Consider the following 19,088-nt stretch of genomic DNA (forward strand, 5'->3'; position numbering starts at 1 on the left):
TCAAGAAATTTCAGATTATGATGATGTGTCTCTCTCTCCCTTTGCTCTTTTCATCGTGTATTTTAGAATTCAGAAAAGTAACCAGAAGAAAAGCATCTATCAATGACCTTTCCAGATCCACTTCAGTATTTGTACTTTGCTTTCTTTTCATCTTTGCTGTCTGTCTCTTGGTATTTGAACAATATCTGGTAAAATGAGAATGTAGTCTCGGCGCTATCGCTGTACAAGAAATAATAATCTCTGCAAGATATCCAGCAGAGATTTCTTTTCTAATATTTTTTTATTGAAAAAAATCCTTTTATTTTTTAAAAAATAGCATTCTGCTTATAAGGTTTTGTGTTCCTACAGTATATGAAACACTACGGGTTGCCTCCCCCTTCCCACGATGGTTTATGATCAAAATGATTGTAATTGACTACTTGCTGCTCTGCTGATTGCAGGAGGGATGGCTGTGCAGTTTTTCCTGCATTTGAGCAAACTATCACTTTGAACATAAAGCATGGAATAGTCTGCGTTGATACTTCTTAACAGATATTAGGACCAGTCTTGTTAAAATAAACCAAAAAACATCAGGGATTGCAGATCTGAATGACTGTAGCTGCTATGGCATTTCACTCTCTTTTTTATTATTATTTAGTTTTTACTTCTGAAGTAGAAACGTAGTTAGTTAGAGGTTCCAGTTACATCAGGGGTTAATGGTGAGTTACTGGAAAATGATTTGACCTTTTACATTTCTTGTCAATGTGAGCTTCATTCAAAATTAATTTACTCCAGCTTATCAAATCTGCCTTCAGCAGCTGCATGCTTGCTAATTCTGTCCCCTGCACTGTATTTATAGCACTTTTTAATTTAGTTTTTGGACTATGTTTATTTTTGTTGAGCATAAAATAGAGAACAACTGGGGTTTAAGCTTGACAGAACCCAACCACAAAAGCTCAGAAACTAATACCTCCTTTTTGCTCCGTTATCTTCAGAGATAACCTACTTCCATTTTCAGCTATCCAGCAGAATAGTCAGAGTGAATATTGCTGGAGCAAAACACAGTCCAGAATTTATGTCTTGCCAAATTCAGTGAGAAGTTTTAATTAATGAAGTCTGGAGCGCTGTGACTAGATAGCAGATTCCATCAATTCATTTGGACTAAAACTATCAGGATTTCTCAACATATCTGGAAGTTTCAAAACCCTCTGTCAAAACAATGTTAATACATCTAGGACATAAGTAGTTGTGCTTGGAAGAGCTTAGATAATTGGTCAGGTACATCCATTGCTGCCTCTTCAATAGCTCGTTCTGACTAATGGCTTCAGCAAATCAGGTGACTGTATATACAGCTTTCAAAAACAGAAGGGAGGCTCACAGAGTCATAAAATTTCATGAAGGAAAAGGCATAAGGCCAAACATCCTTAGTATGACTCATGGATTTCAACGGGATTACAGAAGGATGGAAACAGGCCACATTTACCGTATTAGGTCACCACGCTAATATTAATCTTCCGACAGTGAAAGACTGCTCCCTACCATTCTGTGATTTAAAGTATGAGGATAATTGGCCCATGGGGATACAAGCAAGCTAAGAAGAAAAGCTTACAAGAAGAAAAAAAAGTGAAATAATGGGAAGAGCCTGAAGAAACAACATAAAAAAAATTAAAAATCGAATATCTTAATTTTCCTTAAAAGGTCCTAATGAATATCACTGATGGACTCTTATCAATACCTTTATCATTTATCTGTTTATCAATACAAACTCTTTTATACTGATAACCCTCTACCTGTCATTTGCATTTGATGAAAGCTGTATCACAAAATTTTATTTTGCTTTTGATAACTTCAGAAAACCTAACTCTCATATCAGGTAAGATTTTTGTGATTAAAGCATGCAAAAAGCTAAGTTACGGCAATCTCCTCCTCTCCATAAAACTTGCCAGAGTAACATAAAAAACCCCATCTCACAAAGACAAGAATGCAATAAAAATAGTATTATCACTTCTTTAAGCTCTAATGAAATTTCTTAGTGGGGGTAGAGCAAAACCATCTTATGTGTGGTAAGGGCACTCACCTGGGAAGTGGATCTTGGATGGGCTTTGTACTATTTCCAGTGAATAATGAATTAAAGACAGAAGATGAATAATGAACTAATTTTAAGACAGAAAAATTCCATGAGGCAGGAAGCACAGCTCATGATTTCCTCCTTCAGGTAAGCGTCCTGGGCACTATGCTACATAACTAACCTCACAACATTTCCTCTCATTCCGGTATCTTTAATCTCCCATTCAGCACCTATCTTCTAAGAGCCTAATTTCTTCATTAAATCAAGGTATAAATCTGTGGCTGACCTTTGCGAAGTTTGCATTTGAAGGAGGCAAGTGCAGCACACCAGTCAAGTAGAGAGAGGAATTAAGTCAGCTAGTCAGAGCTTGGCAATAATAAATTGCATACGACCGTGATGCTGTATACCTGTAAATTTTGTTCATTCTTCAAGTATTTTTAAAACTCACAACCACTTTATTATATTTTGACCAGACTGTTTTATCCAAGTCAAAGTCTGTCGAACACTGGGAAAACGATAAATTCTGAGTTTGATTAATAAATAAGAGAAAAAAGAAATGTGAGTACTGCCAATATCCAAAACGTTTCAGAATTTCTCTTACCAGGAAGGTAACAACTCTCCTACTTCTCTGTCTGTGAAACTGGATAATTCTTCTTCAAAATAATGTCTGAGATTGGGGACATAAAAGTTTTGTAAGGAATGGATTTTTAAACTTGCTTAGGCATTTACAGATGTCTCTAGCTTTTTGAAATTCCATCTCTTCTTTATATGTAACTTTGAGTGTTTGAATGTTACTAAAATACTACTTGGCTTTTATGGACACTTTGGGTAAAAGTATATTGTCACCTTGCTAAATAGAATTTTTAAGACAGTTTTTATTTTTTTCAAGATGAAGTGACTGAAAATTCTTGAGGTTGCTGAATAAAACACACAAGTCTAAATCGCTTTAAATCCCAACAGATGATTAGCAACTGATTCTTGGATTGGGAGACACCAAGTTCTTCTGAAGGAAAATAAGGCATATAAGGCAACACCAGTACAGTCCTCCCCAGTAACAGTTGTGTTTGCTCTAGAGAGTATACATTTGACACTGCACTGGCATTGTTTTTCTTACGTAGCATGGTTTCTAAAATTTCCAGAGAACGCTTAATACAAAACAGCTAGCAAGTAAATAGGCCAACTAAAGAGGCACATACCTCAGGCCAGCCATTTGATCATGTATCCTTGCTAGAAATCACTTCTGCACAGTAAAAATGGCTATAAAGAAAAAGAATAAAACTTTGTGGTTTAGCCCATCACTGTCTTGTTTGATTTAACAAGCACTTTCATTTTTCAGCTGCTGCAAATATTAAACAAGAACCATGAAATCACTCTGGGGAGTATTGCACTGCACTGCTTTCTTGTATGATGTCAGCTTTTGTGCAGTAAGAATGTCAGTGATCTTTTCATTCATTGTTTTCATCCTTTTGGTCAAAATCCGATGTATGTTACACTGTAAATCGAGTTACAATATATACAGTGTATCTGAAGTCAAACACCCCATCTTATCTTATAATCAGTGTGACAACTAATCAGATAACGATCTTTTGTCACTCATTACATATCTAAGAGACAGCACCATTAAAATTAATAAAGATCCACCAGCATAAAATGAAATGAGAAAATTGAACCTGAAGTTTCAGGAGGCACAGCAATGTATAATAATAAATCAATTTTCATCTGGCATGGACTGTCCATTTTTTCCATGAAGGTGTATTACTACTTCTGAGAGTTTACACCTGCTCTCTTTTCCTGGCATACAAAATATATTTGGCCATTCTTTCTGATCCCTTGCTTATGCCTGGTATTTAATTATACTTCAGGTTTGAACTTTACAACGCAAGTTGGTCACAAGTAAAATTCTAGAACTTCATAACTAAATTAAATTATATAAGTGGGAAAAGAAATGGCTCTTGACCTCTGCATTCATCATGTGTGACAATACCAGACTCTGGAAAAAGCTCTCCTATGGAATTCAACTGCTCTGCATTTCATAATCAAAAAGTGCAGAAGTCTGTGGTCACTCGGGTGGTGTCAAGCTGAAGTAAGGAAAAGATCAGGTGTCAGTTATGAATGCTCTAGTTCTGTGACAGAAATAACAGTTTGGACAGCTAAAACAACCTCAGTCTGGAAAATAAACATTTCATGCTCCCTGCATTTCTTACAAAACCAAGCAGTCTCCAAAGTATACTAGCCTGTATTTGCAAACAGTGTGCAATACTTTTTTTTCCCAAGCATAAGCACTTGCTTGGGGCTCTATTCTGTAGATGTGCCGTGTTCAGAAATCCCACAGAAGCCACCAGCGCTGACCTTTTCACCTGACTGCTCTTGGAGTATCTGCATCAGTATATACGTCCATAATGGCAGGATTACATTAATTTCAATAACGTGAATAGCAAAAAGCACTAAAAGGGAAAACTACATTCTTAATTTGTAGCTCACTCTCAGTAATTCTGGGAAAATGTACTTGAACATTAGTCAAAATTCAGCTGCAATGACATGTAAAGTAGACATCACCTAAGTCATTTATTCCTGAATATGTTCTTTAAACTGAGGCTTTAATAAATATTTTAAATCTCTGTTCTCACATTCTTTTGACAGCATCACCTCTTTCTCCCCCCTCTCCTGCAAAGAGGATTATATCAACTGCCCTTTGACTTTTAAAAATGCTAGAAATTCCTTCTCAGCATGGCAGATGGAGTACAGAAAACGCTGCATCACATTAAAAAAATCTGACCTAGGAAAAGATGTGATCAGCTAAGACAACTACAAAAGCATCCTGGCAAGGCCCTACTTCCCAGGGTCACAGAACTTACCTTTTTCTACAGCACTGAACACACTTCAAGCGCCACTAACCTGGCCAGTCTTTGACAGATTTGAACCACTCTTGAGGTAGAAGTTCTAATGCTCATTACAAAGAGTGCATCCCTAATAAAATTCGCATAAATTGCAAGCTCTTCAGAGCAGTAATAATTCACAAGCAGTTGGAAACACACTACTAAGTGGCAGGCATCACTAGAAAAAAATATTTAACACTAATTTATTTCAGAAAATATCTCTACATTTATATATTTAACTTAAGGGTTACATTTACAGCACGTATTATTCTACATGTTGAAAACTGAACTTGCATACCTTTCCCTGTTCCTCATCCACACAATACTTACAATATCTGTAGACTTGTAATTCTTCTCCTTTAAAGAAAGTTCTCTTGTGAATCCTAACTGCAGATTTAGTCATATAATAAATATGGCCCAGCAGCTTTTAAAAAGTGCCAAAATGTATTAAAACTGAAACAAATCAGCAGTAGTTATATCTAGCTTCATTATAGAGATATCTGTTATTTGGGAACATGCAGCACAGTGACAGCAGCAAATGACATTCAGTATTCTTCCTGTTTATACTGGTTGTGGGCTGAGAGCTAAAAAGAGGCTCTGCCAACACGCACCCAGTGAATCTGCTGGTGTATGACTGCAGTTGGACACCTTCCTTTCCCTAAGACTGAATTACCCATCTCTTAATAATCAGTCTAAGCTAAGTTCCTGTACCGCCTCTTAACAGTGCAATATGGTCCTCAAAACACACAATTCCCACAGCAATCCAAGGAGCAGGTGGATGCACGTAACTTGAGGCCTAAATTTGTTCTAAGTAGACACTTGTTGTATTTTGGCAGGATTTGTTAGATTATCTTGATAATCTAACTTGTACTATGACTCCAGTGACGGCCTATCAGGAAAAAAACCAAAAAAGACCAAGGCATCAGGGTATGTCTACACTGCACAACGCCCTCTGTCCAGCTCCCTTAGAATGATGATCCACTCAGAGCAGTTTCCCTTACCCACGCTGATTCTAAACCCTGTGCAATATCTCCCTCCAGCACTACACTAAAGGACAGACATGATGTACTGAAGCTGAGAACAGGATGGAAAGTATATGCATACCATCACCATACTATACCATTCCAGAGTACAACACACCAACTTTCTTCTACACTGAGAATACATTTTCAGTTAAACAGAATACAAACATGCACACATTCTCACACGGACATATTAAAAGGGACAAATAACTGATATTTGATGGTAAAATAATTCTCAGCACTGTTTCTGCATACTTAGTGTTTACTACGGTTCATACAAAGAGCTAAAAGGATTCTTCGCTTGACTGCTGTAAGAGCTCCCTCTGTTGTTACACAGAAAAATTACCAGAAAACATGTTCCATGATCTTTGCATCTTTTTCATCTTCAAGTGGCGAATTTTCAAACACTCCATCCTGTGAGGTGAGAATCGACACGATTTTCTGAGATAACTTTTCATGCTTATTTTCTGCACAAGCAACTGCTATCTTATTCCAGTCTTCCAAAGTACAGACGGTATCATTTAGAATAACCTGTTCCAATGCATCTAAGGAAAAAACAACTGCATTTACAGATCCTGCATTTGCCCTAATAAGCTCTGTACTATTCATATTAAGCACATTGCACAAATCACTCACTGTTTTTATAGATGGATTATAAATCCTAAGACTGAGTTAAACAAAAAAGAAAGCTGATCAAATTAAAGACCCATAAGAAAAATAGCGTTTATTTTAATTGAAAAAGCTTAAAGGCCAAAATCCCTGATTGCACTCAACATCACTTCTGAAACCCATAAGAGCAATAGAATGACAGGGGAGTTGCAGGCACTGAAGTTAAGGGCAGTTTATTGGAGCAAGACCCAATAAGCACAATAGATGCAAATAACCATCCCTGGATGCAGAAAACCTAATTTTCAGAAATATTACCTTTAAATTTAAGCACTTTTCCTGGCTAAGTCCACGCAGATAAGTATTAGTTTGTCTGCAGAGTAGTTTCAGGACCTGGCACTTGCTGCCCATATGGTTTGTTGCAGCTGTCTGCCCTTAGCTTGAGTTCATGCTGCCTGAAGAGCTTCTGCTGCTGTGTCTGGCAGTGTAAAAAAAAGTCCCTCTGAAAACTTACAGACCTTAGAAGTAGGACTTAGTTTATTTTTTTGTGACCTAAGCAGTAAGGGCTGAAGTTGCCGGTTGCCCAAGAGCCAGCCTACAGAGGCTCTGCTAAAAGCAAGCGAAGTGCCTGCAGAGTTATTTCAGTGGCAGGGTTTCCCCAAGGGGTGCTCTGTGCAAGAGCGCAGACTGAACCTGGGTGTGAGTGCAAGCAGGATGGGCCCTCAAATCTAACACAGTGACTCTCATCCCTGCGGGAGCTCTGGAAGGTGCAAGAATACACAGTTCAGCTCACTGTGAAGGAAAAGCTTTTATTCAGATTACATTATAAACCAGGAGCACTGAATCCAAAGTAATTTATAGGCTGGAATGGGAGTTGAATTAAAATTTCAAGTTTGAAAGTTTGTTATTAAAATTTTGCTGTGCTTACTTTTCTTGCTCATTTCCTCCAATAGCTCAAAACCATGCTTTTTGTGATTGGCTGAGATAAAAGACAGGATTGTAGTCCCCACAGATGAAAATGGTGGTTTTCTAAGCCACTGTTGACTGAAACAGCGAATTAATGCAGTGCTAGGACAGTTTTGCAACAGAAAGAAGTAATCATCTGAAAAAATCAAATACCAAGATTATTACGTATTTGCATATGGTTACCTCTCCCTTTCCTCACCATAAAAACCCCCAACGATCTTGACTGATTTCCCTGAACACTGTGGAAAAACTAGTGGTGACATTAAAATATAACCACCTTTTACTTGAAAAAAAATATATATAAAGAATACTTTTTTCCTGTAATTATTTTAGAAATCTCATAGAATGAGAAAATCAACAAACCCTAGAAGAGATGACAACCTGAAAATCCTCCTTTAAAATTATCTGAAATATGGCCAGGAAATAAAATAAGAATGAAAAACTGTAACTTAACTGAGCAACAACAGCCTAAGCAAGAATACATATAGAAGAAAAAAAGGACACTGCCAGAAGGCAGCTAAGTAGAAAGGAACCTAAGAAAGAACACAGGGCACCCTTCCTTCCTTTCATCATTTGATTAATGAACTCACGATCCACCAGAGAGGGCCAAATTAACCTTGGTTTTGGAACTATAAGCTATGAGAACCCCCACAGCCTCCTACTGGGGTCCTTGCCAAAATGCTGTGGAGATTTTCTAGCAGGTGTACAAAAAGTAACTCCTTACTTCATCAGAGCATGCATGAATTGATATTATGATAAAATGCATAGGGACATTTAACAGAGCTCTTGACATCTCGGTAAACACAACGACAAAAGTTCGGATATTTGCATTCACTCCAAATGCTTTCTATACAAATGCGGTCAAAAACATCACCGTTAAACCTGAAACAAATACATTGTAGAACAATCATGAAAGATAATACAAGTGCCTTATTATTTACCTAAAGAAAAAATGCTCCAGTTGCTGAATATAATCCATTGCTCCAGAAATTCGGCTCTGTATACATAGGCACAGAGCAACTTTTTTGTGTGTGCCAGACTGACCATACGTGACCTGAGCCAAAGCCAGGCATTTTGACTCATTGCTTGATTCCACTTTCTCAGAGTCATAAATACTATCTCCTACTGCCTCAGAAAAGGTTAACCTGAAGAAGACAAGGCAATAAAACAAACCAGTGTTACTAATGTGTTCCGTAACTTTGTGTTGTGGTTTAACCCCAGCCAACAACTAAGCACCACACAGCTGCTCACTCACTCCCCTGCCACATGTGGGATGGGGGAGAGAATCAGAAGGGTAAAAGAAAACTCGTGGGTTGAGATAAGAACAGTTTAATAATGGAAATAAAATAAAACAATAATAATAAAAAATTGTAACAAAAGGAAAATAACAAAAAGAGATACAAATAAACCCCAAGAAAAACAAGTGATGCAAATGAAAAACAATTGCTCACCACCAACCAACCGATGCCCAGCCTGTTCCCGAGCAGCGATCCACCCCTCCTGACCAGCTCCCCCCAGTTTATATAGTGGGCATGACATCATATGGTATGGAATATCCCTTTGGCCAGTTTGGGTCAGCTGTCCTGGCTGTGTCCCCTCCCAACTTCTTGTGCACCCCCGGCCTCCTTGCTGGCCGGGCAGCATGAGAAGCTGAAAAGTCCTTGACTTAGTGTAAGCACTGCTCAGCAACTAAAACATCAGGGTGTTATCAACATGATTCTCACACTAAATCCAAAACACAGCACTGTACCAGCTACTAGGAACAAAATTAACTCTATCCCAGCCGAAATCAGGACACTTTGGAATATTTCAAAACAAACTACAAGAAGTAGATTGTGTAGATGGGCATATTTCTGTATGTGTAAGTACTAAACTATACCCCTTTCAGCTCTTCTGCCCCTCTTGCAGCCTTAATTCTCTATATTTGAGAAAGTAGCCTCTTCCTTCTTTTCTTTAATCTCCCAACTGCAGCAGAGAGGGTTCTAAGAGCACTGAAAGCAATAGGAAGCGATGGGACATTTCTTTCAGGAATTACTGCAATTCCAGTCCCTGGCAGTTGGCAGGAACAACTGCAGCCTTACAGTGTTCCTGGACAGGGGAGATTCAAGGCTGGTTTCAGGAATAAGGAAATGCTTGTGTTCTTCCCAAGCTATGATGGAGCAGAGTGGCCGTTGCTGCGCGTTCCACAGCACAGCTTGTGGAAGCCAGTCTACTCAGTACTGGCGGTATTTGTAATTTTTGTTGTCAGTATCACAATAAACTCAGAGGAACATGTCAAAAAAAAAAGGGAGTTTTAGAAGCCTAGTCAGATTTCCAGGGATTATTAGAAGAATAGAAAACGGCAACAGCCTGAGCCATTTAGCTTGCTATGCAACTTCACATTTTCTCCAAAGTACAAAGAAGATTCAAAGACAGACTGGAGGAAATTTTGTCATATTAAAAAAAACAAGCTATTTTGTAGTATGACTCTCAGAAGTAGCGCAGCTGGCTTTAACACTTCCCTAAGAAATTCTACCAAAGGACACAGGAATGGGAAATAGATAAAATTTTGCCACACTTACAGTGGCACAATAGTGTGGCAATTATTATATAATATAGTGCAACAAAATAGTGTTGCAATTTCAGGGATTTATACTGTTAAGTGCTATGTAACCAGTCTGCTACAGGTGTTGCTACCAGTTTTGCCTACAATCTAAGTGGTTTAGGATTTATTTATTTATTTTTAGTATTTGCAAAAGACTGTTTTAAAATCAGTACAGAACTTTATAGTTTTAGAATAGGAGGTAAAGCTCCTATTTACCTATACAAACAAGGCATCATTATGTTTCAGTAACAGAGCATTTTTCAACAGCCTTTTCCAGCAAACAATTAAATGCAATTTGCAGATCCCTGACTACTATAAACATCTGTAATACTTGAAACCAGAAACTACAGCTGCTTTTCACTCTTCCGCCCTAGAAGACCTAAGCTGTTGTCTACTACCATTGCATTTAGTTAATATTTTATGATTCCCAAGGTGGTCATAAAGCATGGCTTGAGAAACACTGTTTCAGTGCGATGATGTAACTAGCTAGGTCTTATTACAATAAGAACAATGCTGATTTCAGCATGTCAAAAGAGCAGGCTGTAACAGGTTTTCTGCATTAGTAGGATAGGTTATGGGTAAGGACTGAAACAAAGAAGTGGTATTTTGATCCTGACACAAGGTGGTTTAGAATCTCAATTTAAAACTAAAATATGGGCTAGCGTTAAAGAATGCTGTTGTTCTTCACAGGAGTCTTTCAGCAGAGAGGCACCTATTATAGTTAATTTAATACCAAACTGTTCTAGTAGGATTTTCACCATTTCACACAAATCTACACTGGATTAGCAAAACGTATCTTTGACAGTTTAATGTCTTCTCCAAATCAAAAATGCAGAAACAGACTCATTTTTAGAAATTCAAATATGATTGTATCCTATCCCCATAAACAGAAAAACAGAGGTCAAGTGCAGGCATAGGGTTTACAGTTTAAGCATGTTTTTGGTGTAATTGTGTTTGAAACTGTGAATCTGGTACTGACATCAACAATAAAATGAAAGAAATTCATATCCTAGTAATCACGTTTTTTTAATCCACAGTAGGCTCTGAAAATCTTATATCTGTATAGTTTTTAAATACAGTGTAAGAGAAAAGACTCTCAAACAAAACTGGAGTCTACAATGCTGTAAGAAAGGCTGACAGCAACCAAAACAAAATGCGTCCTTCAGAAGGAGCTGTTGATATTGCTTGTTTAGTCTACGCTCATATTGAATTTAGGATTTAACAAAAAAGACATCCATTAATGTATTTTTGGTTGTGTTTTGTTTGAAAGGATTTACTTTGAAGAAAAGGCAAAGCCTCATGACTTGGGAACTAATGGAGGATGGTATACCCCTCCGTGAATCTCAGTGCAGAACCACCACATACCTTTGCTGTGTAACCCAATGTGTTACTAGATTTAATTGCTTTTCAGACAATGCACATTTGATTGCTTCCAGAGTTATGGCGGAATTCGGAAAGTAATTCACTGAAACTAGGAAAGAGGAAGAAAAAAAAAAGCAGAACATAGTATGTTATATAAACACTAAATAAATACACAGATACATACATAAAATGGTTGGCTGATGGTATAGCAATCTAGTCAAGAAGCCCAAACACTGAGAATACACAGCTTTAAAATATACAGATTTAAACCTAGTATATCTTCATCACACCAGCATGAAGCAGCGATTTTGTTTCCACACATCCAGTTACACCTCTTCTGCCTCACTACCTAGTGCTTCTGACAATGTCCACAATGAAAACTTTGAGAAACCTAGGAGGGAGTTATCTGTGGGCAACTGGGAAGAGTTGACATTAATATATGTCCTGTAAAAGACTGTGATTTGGGAAGGACTAATCTAATTAATCAATGACCAGAAACGGGAGACAGTTATTTCTGTGTAACAGTTACACAGCAGGCTATATGAGATGATTTGATGAACTAATTCCTATTTTTAATATCAAGAGATTATATTAGCAATAAGATCCAAGCACCTAGAAGTAGACAGTTGCACTACTGGGATTTTCAAAAGCATCTAATGTCCAATCTCCTCCAGGCATCCGGACACTTTTGAAAAACCCTCCAGTTGTACATTTTCATCTATACGCACAGAAATATATTTAAGATTAGCTTGTCAGTTTTCACAACACACAGAACAGCTGGTCTCTTCAATTTCAGTCCCTTTAGAAAAAGGGCCAGAGAAGAACCTCTGAAAATAGATAAATAATTGACTTAACCTGCATGGCTGCAACACCAGCACTTTTTACAAACACCAAAAGGGTCACAAAAAGAACGTGTCCTGGAAGGACTGCATTCAATATGATGTATTAACTACAATATTGCAAACCGCTAATGCAGAGCACAAGAACCATATTCTTTTTACCTTTCAAAATACTCAAGTGAATCTTCAGCCTTTTTACTAGGGACATCAAGAGCTGAAATATAAAACATGGCAGTGTAGGATAACCACATTACTATCGCAACAAGCAAATCAGAGTTAAAGCATTTAAAAAATAAAAAAACCCAACAAACAACAAAACAAACAACAACGAACTTTATCAACCGATACATTTATATGAAAACATTTTTTTTTAAACTGAGAATATTTTCTTTATTTTTTAAAGAACTGAAACAATCTCCTTAAGCGGATGATTATTTAGGAAACACCTTTTACAGCATCAGTTAAACTCAGTTTTCCTGCCAGTGCCCTCAAAAGTTACCAGACAGGAATAAAAGATACCATCTTATAGACCAAACTCTTAGTCCACTATTGCTGATTGTCTAGTCTCATACTCACATTCCCAATTGTTCTGACATTTCATTTTTAATGACTTTACCTCTTTCATCTTTTTTATTTTTCATGATCTGAGAAAGGAGATCTTGCAGGGTGACAATCTTGTCTGATTTTGCCCAGGCAGAAATAGCATTTCCAACTAACAAAATTCTAGCATATCTGTGGATAGTTAGAGGGAAGGATGTATGTGATCAGCACAGTTATCCAAATCAAGAAATCTTCATCATAGCATTAACAGTATCTATGCTCATAATTGATCAATGTACGGAACCTCAATTCGTGAGACAAAAAAGAAAGTCTATGTGACATAAGGAACACATCTAAATTAAAAATATTTGCAGATATGGACTTGAATCTGAGCTTTGGCTTTTCTCTCTTTGCTTCAGCTGTATCTCCTAAGGCCAGTAAGTGCAGGAGGTCTTATTCTGAGTCTTTTTCTGCCAAGGGATATACTTTTTTCCCCTTTCTTTTTTCAATTCCAGCACCCGTCTACCTGAGCGAGATGTTTAGAAAGAGAATCCAAGCTGAGTGATTCTTCTACACTCAGGCCTGTGGGAGAAGAAAATGCCTTTCATGAGCTCCCAACTGCTGGCAGTAAAGCCAGCTAGTAACAGTAACACAGGCTGCACCTCCCCTCAAGGGCAGCTTCCCACAATACCAAAGACCTTCTGAATACATTATTCTTCAAGCCTACACCTCCCTATTTCTACTGGGTCACTGCTGTTCTGCATTCCAGCAAATGGATCTGCATTTTATGGATATGTTGCACTGCCCTGGGTGGCTTAGTTTTTGGTTTTTTATTTGGTTTGGTTTTGGTTTTATGTATTTATTTTAAAAAATATTTCATCTAGAAGAAACACTCAAACCAGCAGAATATCGGATTTACCTGGGATAGGCTTAAGAGGATGTGCTGTTTTCTCTGGGGTGCCAAAGGCTTCAGAAGATACCTTTCTTACATTATGAATTTCCAATATTACATTTTAAATTCTTGCAGAATTCTTCTGAAGAGCTTTTATTCTGGAGGAAAAAAATCCCAACAACAACAAAAAAAAACGTAAAACAGGAGCTGTTACCTTGTTCTTTTTATGCATCAGGTTGCAAGGATATCTGTACCAAAAGTTGCTGAACTAGGCTTGCTGTCATACTGTTCTGCTGTTCTCAGTAAAGCCTGTCGCCCCAGTTTGTCATATTATTCTACTTCAGACTGCATATAGCAAGATAACTGGCTCTCTTGAGAATCCTACTACATACATGCAGCTACATAACAATACTTCCTCAATATAAGACAGTAAATGAGAAAAAGTGAGCAATTCACTCACTTTTCCGTATTCCTCAACCTCAGACAGTGCATTTTAGCAATGCAATAGCCTCACTTTGAGGCTATACTGTTTTTACAGGTGGAGAGAATCTGTGTGTGTTTAACTTCTGAGCCTGATCCTCCAGTTTTTCTGCAAACAAAGCCTTTGCTGATTACACCTCAAGTCTGACTGCACAAGAATCAGCACCAGGATGTGAAGAGCAGAAATCTAACACCACATGAGCAAGGTTTTACACAATCGTTGGCAGCTTCCATATAAAAATAAAACAAGAATTGAAACATTTAAAAAATATAAATGAGAGAAGCCAGCTACAACTAAATTATTCATGTCCTAATTAAAACAACATATTTGCTCTAAACCTTATTAGAGATAACTTACTTGTCTTCAAGCTCCATTGCTCTTTTCCTATAGTATAATAGAGTTGTGGACTCAGATTACAGAGCTTGTAATCACCTATGAAGAAAAAAAAATGCATTCCTTTGGCCATTCTTGATCCTGGCAATAAATGCCTCATATTCCTGTTTGACCGAAGTCAGAATATTATTGTATGCAGTAACATACTCTATTATCTGTGAATGTATTTTTGGATGCAATATTTATATGGAGAGAATTAACAGAAAAACAACTTTCTGGAACTTTCTGATACGCATGATAGATTTCAAATAAAATGAATAGACAAAATAATGCTCCTTAGAGCAAGCTCCATAGTGCTGCTCTAATATAATAAAAACCAGCCCCAAAAGCAAGTAACATTGTTCAAGATGATGAAAATACAGAAAAGTTTTACGTTGTGAAAGACAGCCTCTAAACTTACCTCAGATTCGGTAATCACAAACATTATTAAAAACTAAGGCACTTATTTGGACAGCTGCAGTAACCATTTCCATGTAATAAAAGATATTTTCTCTAGATGGGCACTAAATGTCCTTAGCACTTACAGGTGTGGAAAACCAAAGGAGCAGGGGCTGTGCATTTTAATGTCTTTTAAAACATTAGTGACATTAATGTCATTTAAGACTCAAGATTTAAAAGCAGACCCAGTAACCCTTATTCCTATCCATCTGGAAAACTAAGGATCTTTATTTATTCTTGGCATCTCCCATCTCAGCCAGCATCTGAAAAAGGCAGATGCAATCAGGCAGGAGTCCTTCAGGAACTTCAGCAATAACCTTTCAGCCGAACTGAAGAGCCATTAACGCTAATACAGGGCATATGGGATATACGTCACAGGTCTTTTCAGTTATGTAGATTTTCTCCTGTTTCAGGACAGCTTTATAGTGTTTTATAATTTCAAAACTGCCATAAAGTTAAGAAAAGTGATTATCAAGCATGAACCCTACTGTAACTTCTGGTAGTATAAATTCATTGTAGTGGCTTGTATTCGACTGCAGTGTACACAGGAGCATGAAGAACAGCTGAAGATACACCAATCCTTGATTTCTCTAACACCACCAACAGGTGGCAATCGGTCTGCTTATACCTTTTCCCCAGAAGACAAAGCAGCAGCAAACCACTTTTTAGTTATTAATTATTGTTTATTGCTCATTTACCTAAAAAATATGTTACCTTGTCAAATGCGTTACTGCATATAACATAACACTCCTCAGATGGTCCTTGCTCAGCACAACCCACTTTCTCAGTTTCTGCCAGTATGTATGTTTGTACACTCTGCAGAAATCTCCTGTCCTTCTCAAAAAGGGCAGGACGGAAAACAGAATTTATCTCTGCTCCCATGTGATGGTTTGGCATAGCAACCTAGCACCTTTCTGAGATGAAGTCTAAACCCCTTTCCTCCTTTGTTCCAACAACTGCCTCAGATCAAAACCTAGAAGAAAAGCTGAAATTCGTTAAAATAGCATCCGCTGATACTCATGTATTCAAGCAAATCTTCATTCTGCTTTAACCCTTCCCATATTCAATTTGTAAGCAGAAAACCACCTAACAAGTAATTTCCAAATTAATGTAATTCTCACTGGTCCATTCCTAACTTACCTAGGGCTTTTCTAATTCTAAAAATATTTTCCCTACAAACCCAGATAAATTTGGCATTGATCTTGGGGGATCCGCAGGTGGCAAGGCGGCTGTAACATGTTTTTAAACAGCCTCCACAGAGCTGGACCGAGACGAGGACACCGATTTCTGAGACTTCACGCTGCAGCGCCGACCTGTGGAGACACAGCTACCTGAAAAAAAAACGCAGTCCCAATAGCAACGACCACCGCAACAAGCCGCTACGGCGGGCATAACGCTTCTCTGCAAAGAGAAGCCCGCCCCAGCAGCGTCGGCGCACAGAGGCAGACGCCCTCAGCCGTGAGGCAGGCTGAGGAACCCTCTCCCTCACGGCCGCCGGCGACCGTTGACGGCTACCGCTGCGCGAGGCGAGCCCCGGTGCACTGTGGGAGCTGCAGTTCCCGCTCTCCGGCGCCTCCACTTCCGACTACGGCTCCCATGACGCCCCGCGGGCGGGACTACGGCTCCCAGCAGGTCCCAGCGCGGCTGGCGGCGGCGGGGCGCGCCGGGAGCCGTAGTCCCGCCGCGCCGCCCGCCCCTCCTCCGGCGCGGGTGGAAACCCCGTGCGGGCCGGCGCGGCGCTCTTTCGGGGAGCCGCCATTCCGCGAGCAGGTCGCGGGTGAGTCCTCGCTCCGCGGCAGCACGCGTGGCCGCGTTGCCCACTCCCTCCCGTCCCTCACCGCCTCTCCCCCGCAGGTGCCGGCCTCGCCATGCAGATCTTCGTGAAGACCCTCACGGGGAAAACCATCACCCTCGAGGTGAGCCGCCGCGGCCCTGTCGCCGCGCTACCCCGGCGGGTGAGGGGAGGCGGGAGCGGTGCCCGGGGAGAGTTTGCCCTGCGGAGGCGCGACCCCCCGCCCGGGGCGGCGCAGGCCGCCAAGGCCTTGCCGCATCCCGGCCCCGTGCGGCGGCAGGGCCGCGCCCGTCTTCCTCGGGCTTTCCGTGCTGCCCCGTGTCCTGCAGCGCGGCGACGGCCGGGCCGGCCGGTGCCTTCTGGTGCACCGAAATGTCAGGATGCACGGAGAAACGCCGGCCTTGCCGCTGCCCGGGGCGTTTGTGCACCCCGCTTGCCGGGCCTGCCCGGAGCTGGCTGCCCGGTGAGGGGCCGAAATGGCTGGGACAGCATAGGTGGTGTGTCTGAAGCTCCTCATGGTTCTTCTGCTTTTCTGGGCTAATTAAAAGGCAAAGGTCATTTTAATTTCGTTCTTTTGTTTCATAACAGGTTGAGCCTTCTGATACTATAGAAAATGTAAAAGCTAAGATCCAGGATAAGGAGGGTAAGTTCAAGATGCACTACTTATTCTCTTCTCTGTTGGACTGATGTTTATCTTACGCAGATGTGATGGTCTGCAGCAACCTATTATTTTATTTTACAATGTCGTAGTTCACGTTCCTCATTTCATCCTGATTTATGTCACCATTAGGCATTCCTCCTGACCAGCAGCGACTGATTTTTGCTGGTAAGCAGCTAGAAGATGGACGCACACTGTCTGACTACAATATTCAAAAAGTGAGTAGGAAAGGCTGAACAGAGTGTTGTAGTACCAACTAGCTGGCACTATCGGAGCAGACTGACCTTTGCTGCTGAGCCTAAGAAATATTTCAAATGGATTCAACCAAATCAATTGATTTAGGGTTGGGTAGCACTTCTGACTGGGGAAGTACTGATGCTAGGACTGTAACTGACATTTGCTGCAGCCCAGTCTGTAGTTTCAGGTCAGAAGAAAACATTTCTAACAGCTTCCACTTCCAGTGCTTCCCTTCTGTCAGCCCTGGCATTTGGCACACTGTGGTGAGCTGCTTTAGGGGGCCAACGTGAAAAATCCTGCTCACTTCTGCCAGATTAACCTGACAGGCCAGTGAGTGCCACTAGAAAGGAGGAGCAACAAAGAGCTGTCAGTTTGGCTTAGTTACATCATGAAACTATTCTGCAATAGCAGTTAGAACTGAGGAATACAGTCACAACAGATTTTACAGTAATTGAACCTTCTGGGGTTTGGGATGCAGCAGCCCACTGTTCTCTCATTTGCAGACTTAATAGCGAATAATCCTTTTAGAGCTTTCCTAATTGCCTGGCGCTTGATCCGCTTTCTGTAGGTAAAAGAAAAAGCGTGCATAAATGCTACTCTTGTCTTGAGAAAGCATTTTGAATCTATTATTTCATGTGTCTTACAAATAGGAATCGACTCTTCACCTTGTGCTGAGACTTCGTGGTGGTGCCAAGAAAAGAAAGAAGAAGTCTTACACTACTCCCAAGAAGAACAAGCATAAGAGAAAGAAGGTTAAGCTTGCAGTGCTTAAGTACTACAAGGTATGTAGAAGTAACTCTAGGAGAAACTTGATGAAAACATAGCTCTCGCCAGGAAGGACATGAAGCCTGTAACTAGTCTGCATGTAGCCTGGCATATTTACAATTCTATTTGCAAATATCCCACCTGTTAAATAAAAGAGAAACTGACTGTTGCAAGTGGGCACTTCTGAACTTTACTTCAAGAAGTAAAGTTTACATTACTTTGATGTAATAACTATCATGAAGACTGCTCTGCCAAAGAGAAATACTCAAAATTGTCATCGGTGCTAAAAGGTGGCGAGTGTGTATGAGATGTTGCCTCTTTGCCTTTCCCAGGTGGATGAGAACGGCAAGATCAGTCGTCTGCGCCGGGAGTGCCCCTCTGAGGAGTGTGGAGCCGGAGTCTTCATGGCTAGTCACTTCGACAGACACTATTGTGGCAAGTGCTGTCTGACATACTGCTTCAATAAACCCGAAGACAAGTAAATGTACTAGACAATAAAAATCTGAAGTTCTGTACGGTTTAAGGATTTATTTCTGCTTCCTGTGGCACTGTATTTCCTCTCTGCTTGATAAGCGAGAAAAATCTGTGAA

General features: G+C 39.8%; 2 protein-coding genes across 2 annotated transcripts in view; one reads left to right on the forward strand and one right to left on the reverse strand.

Moving 5' to 3' along the window:
- The window catches only part of CLHC1 (clathrin heavy chain linker domain containing 1), a 41,356-nt gene extending 24,551 nt beyond the window's left edge, over positions 1-16,805 (reverse strand). The window contains exons 1-9 of the mRNA XM_050893025.1: positions 16,636-16,805; positions 16,187-16,359; positions 14,573-14,647; positions 13,369-13,424; positions 12,465-12,516; positions 11,467-11,572; positions 8,469-8,662; positions 7,480-7,662; positions 6,292-6,490 (exon numbers count right to left, since the gene is read on the reverse strand). Coding sequence (XP_050748982.1) covers positions 6,292-6,490; positions 7,480-7,662; positions 8,469-8,662; positions 11,467-11,572; positions 12,465-12,516; positions 13,369-13,424; positions 14,573-14,647; positions 16,187-16,359; positions 16,636-16,805 — 1,208 coding nt within the window. The remainder of the gene's footprint in view (positions 1-6,291; positions 6,491-7,479; positions 7,663-8,468; positions 8,663-11,466; positions 11,573-12,464; positions 12,517-13,368; positions 13,425-14,572; positions 14,648-16,186; positions 16,360-16,635) is intronic.
- Positions 16,805-19,028, forward strand: RPS27A (ribosomal protein S27a). The gene is made up of 6 exons (XM_050893746.1): positions 16,805-16,823; positions 16,901-16,962; positions 17,427-17,481; positions 17,629-17,714; positions 18,384-18,515; positions 18,831-19,028. The coding sequence occupies exons 2-6, from the start codon at positions 16,915-16,917 to the stop codon at positions 18,978-18,980; spliced, it is 471 nt and encodes a 156-aa protein (XP_050749703.1). The 5' UTR covers positions 16,805-16,823; positions 16,901-16,914; the 3' UTR covers positions 18,981-19,028.
- Positions 19,029-19,088: the final 60 nt, after the last annotated feature.

The sequence above is a fragment of the Gymnogyps californianus genome, chromosome 3 (assembly GCF_018139145.2).
Source record: "Gymnogyps californianus isolate 813 chromosome 3, ASM1813914v2, whole genome shotgun sequence".
In the NCBI taxonomy this organism is placed as follows: Eukaryota; Metazoa; Chordata; class Aves; order Accipitriformes; family Cathartidae; genus Gymnogyps; species Gymnogyps californianus.

What these genes read in the sequence shown, in the direction of transcription:
- RPS27A (XM_050893746.1), top strand. Translation starts at nt 16,915, where the DNA reads ATGCAGATCTTCGTGAAGACCCTCACGGGGAAAACCATCACCCTCGAG. An exon ending in GGAAAACCATCACCCTCGAG is followed by an intron (nt 16,963 to 17,426) that starts GTGAGCCGCCGC and finishes GTTTCATAACAG; the next exon opens with GTTGAGCCTTCTGATACTAT. An exon ending in CTGACTACAATATTCAAAAA is followed by an intron (nt 17,715 to 18,383) that starts GTGAGTAGGAAA and finishes TCTTACAAATAG; the next exon opens with GAATCGACTCTTCACCTTGT.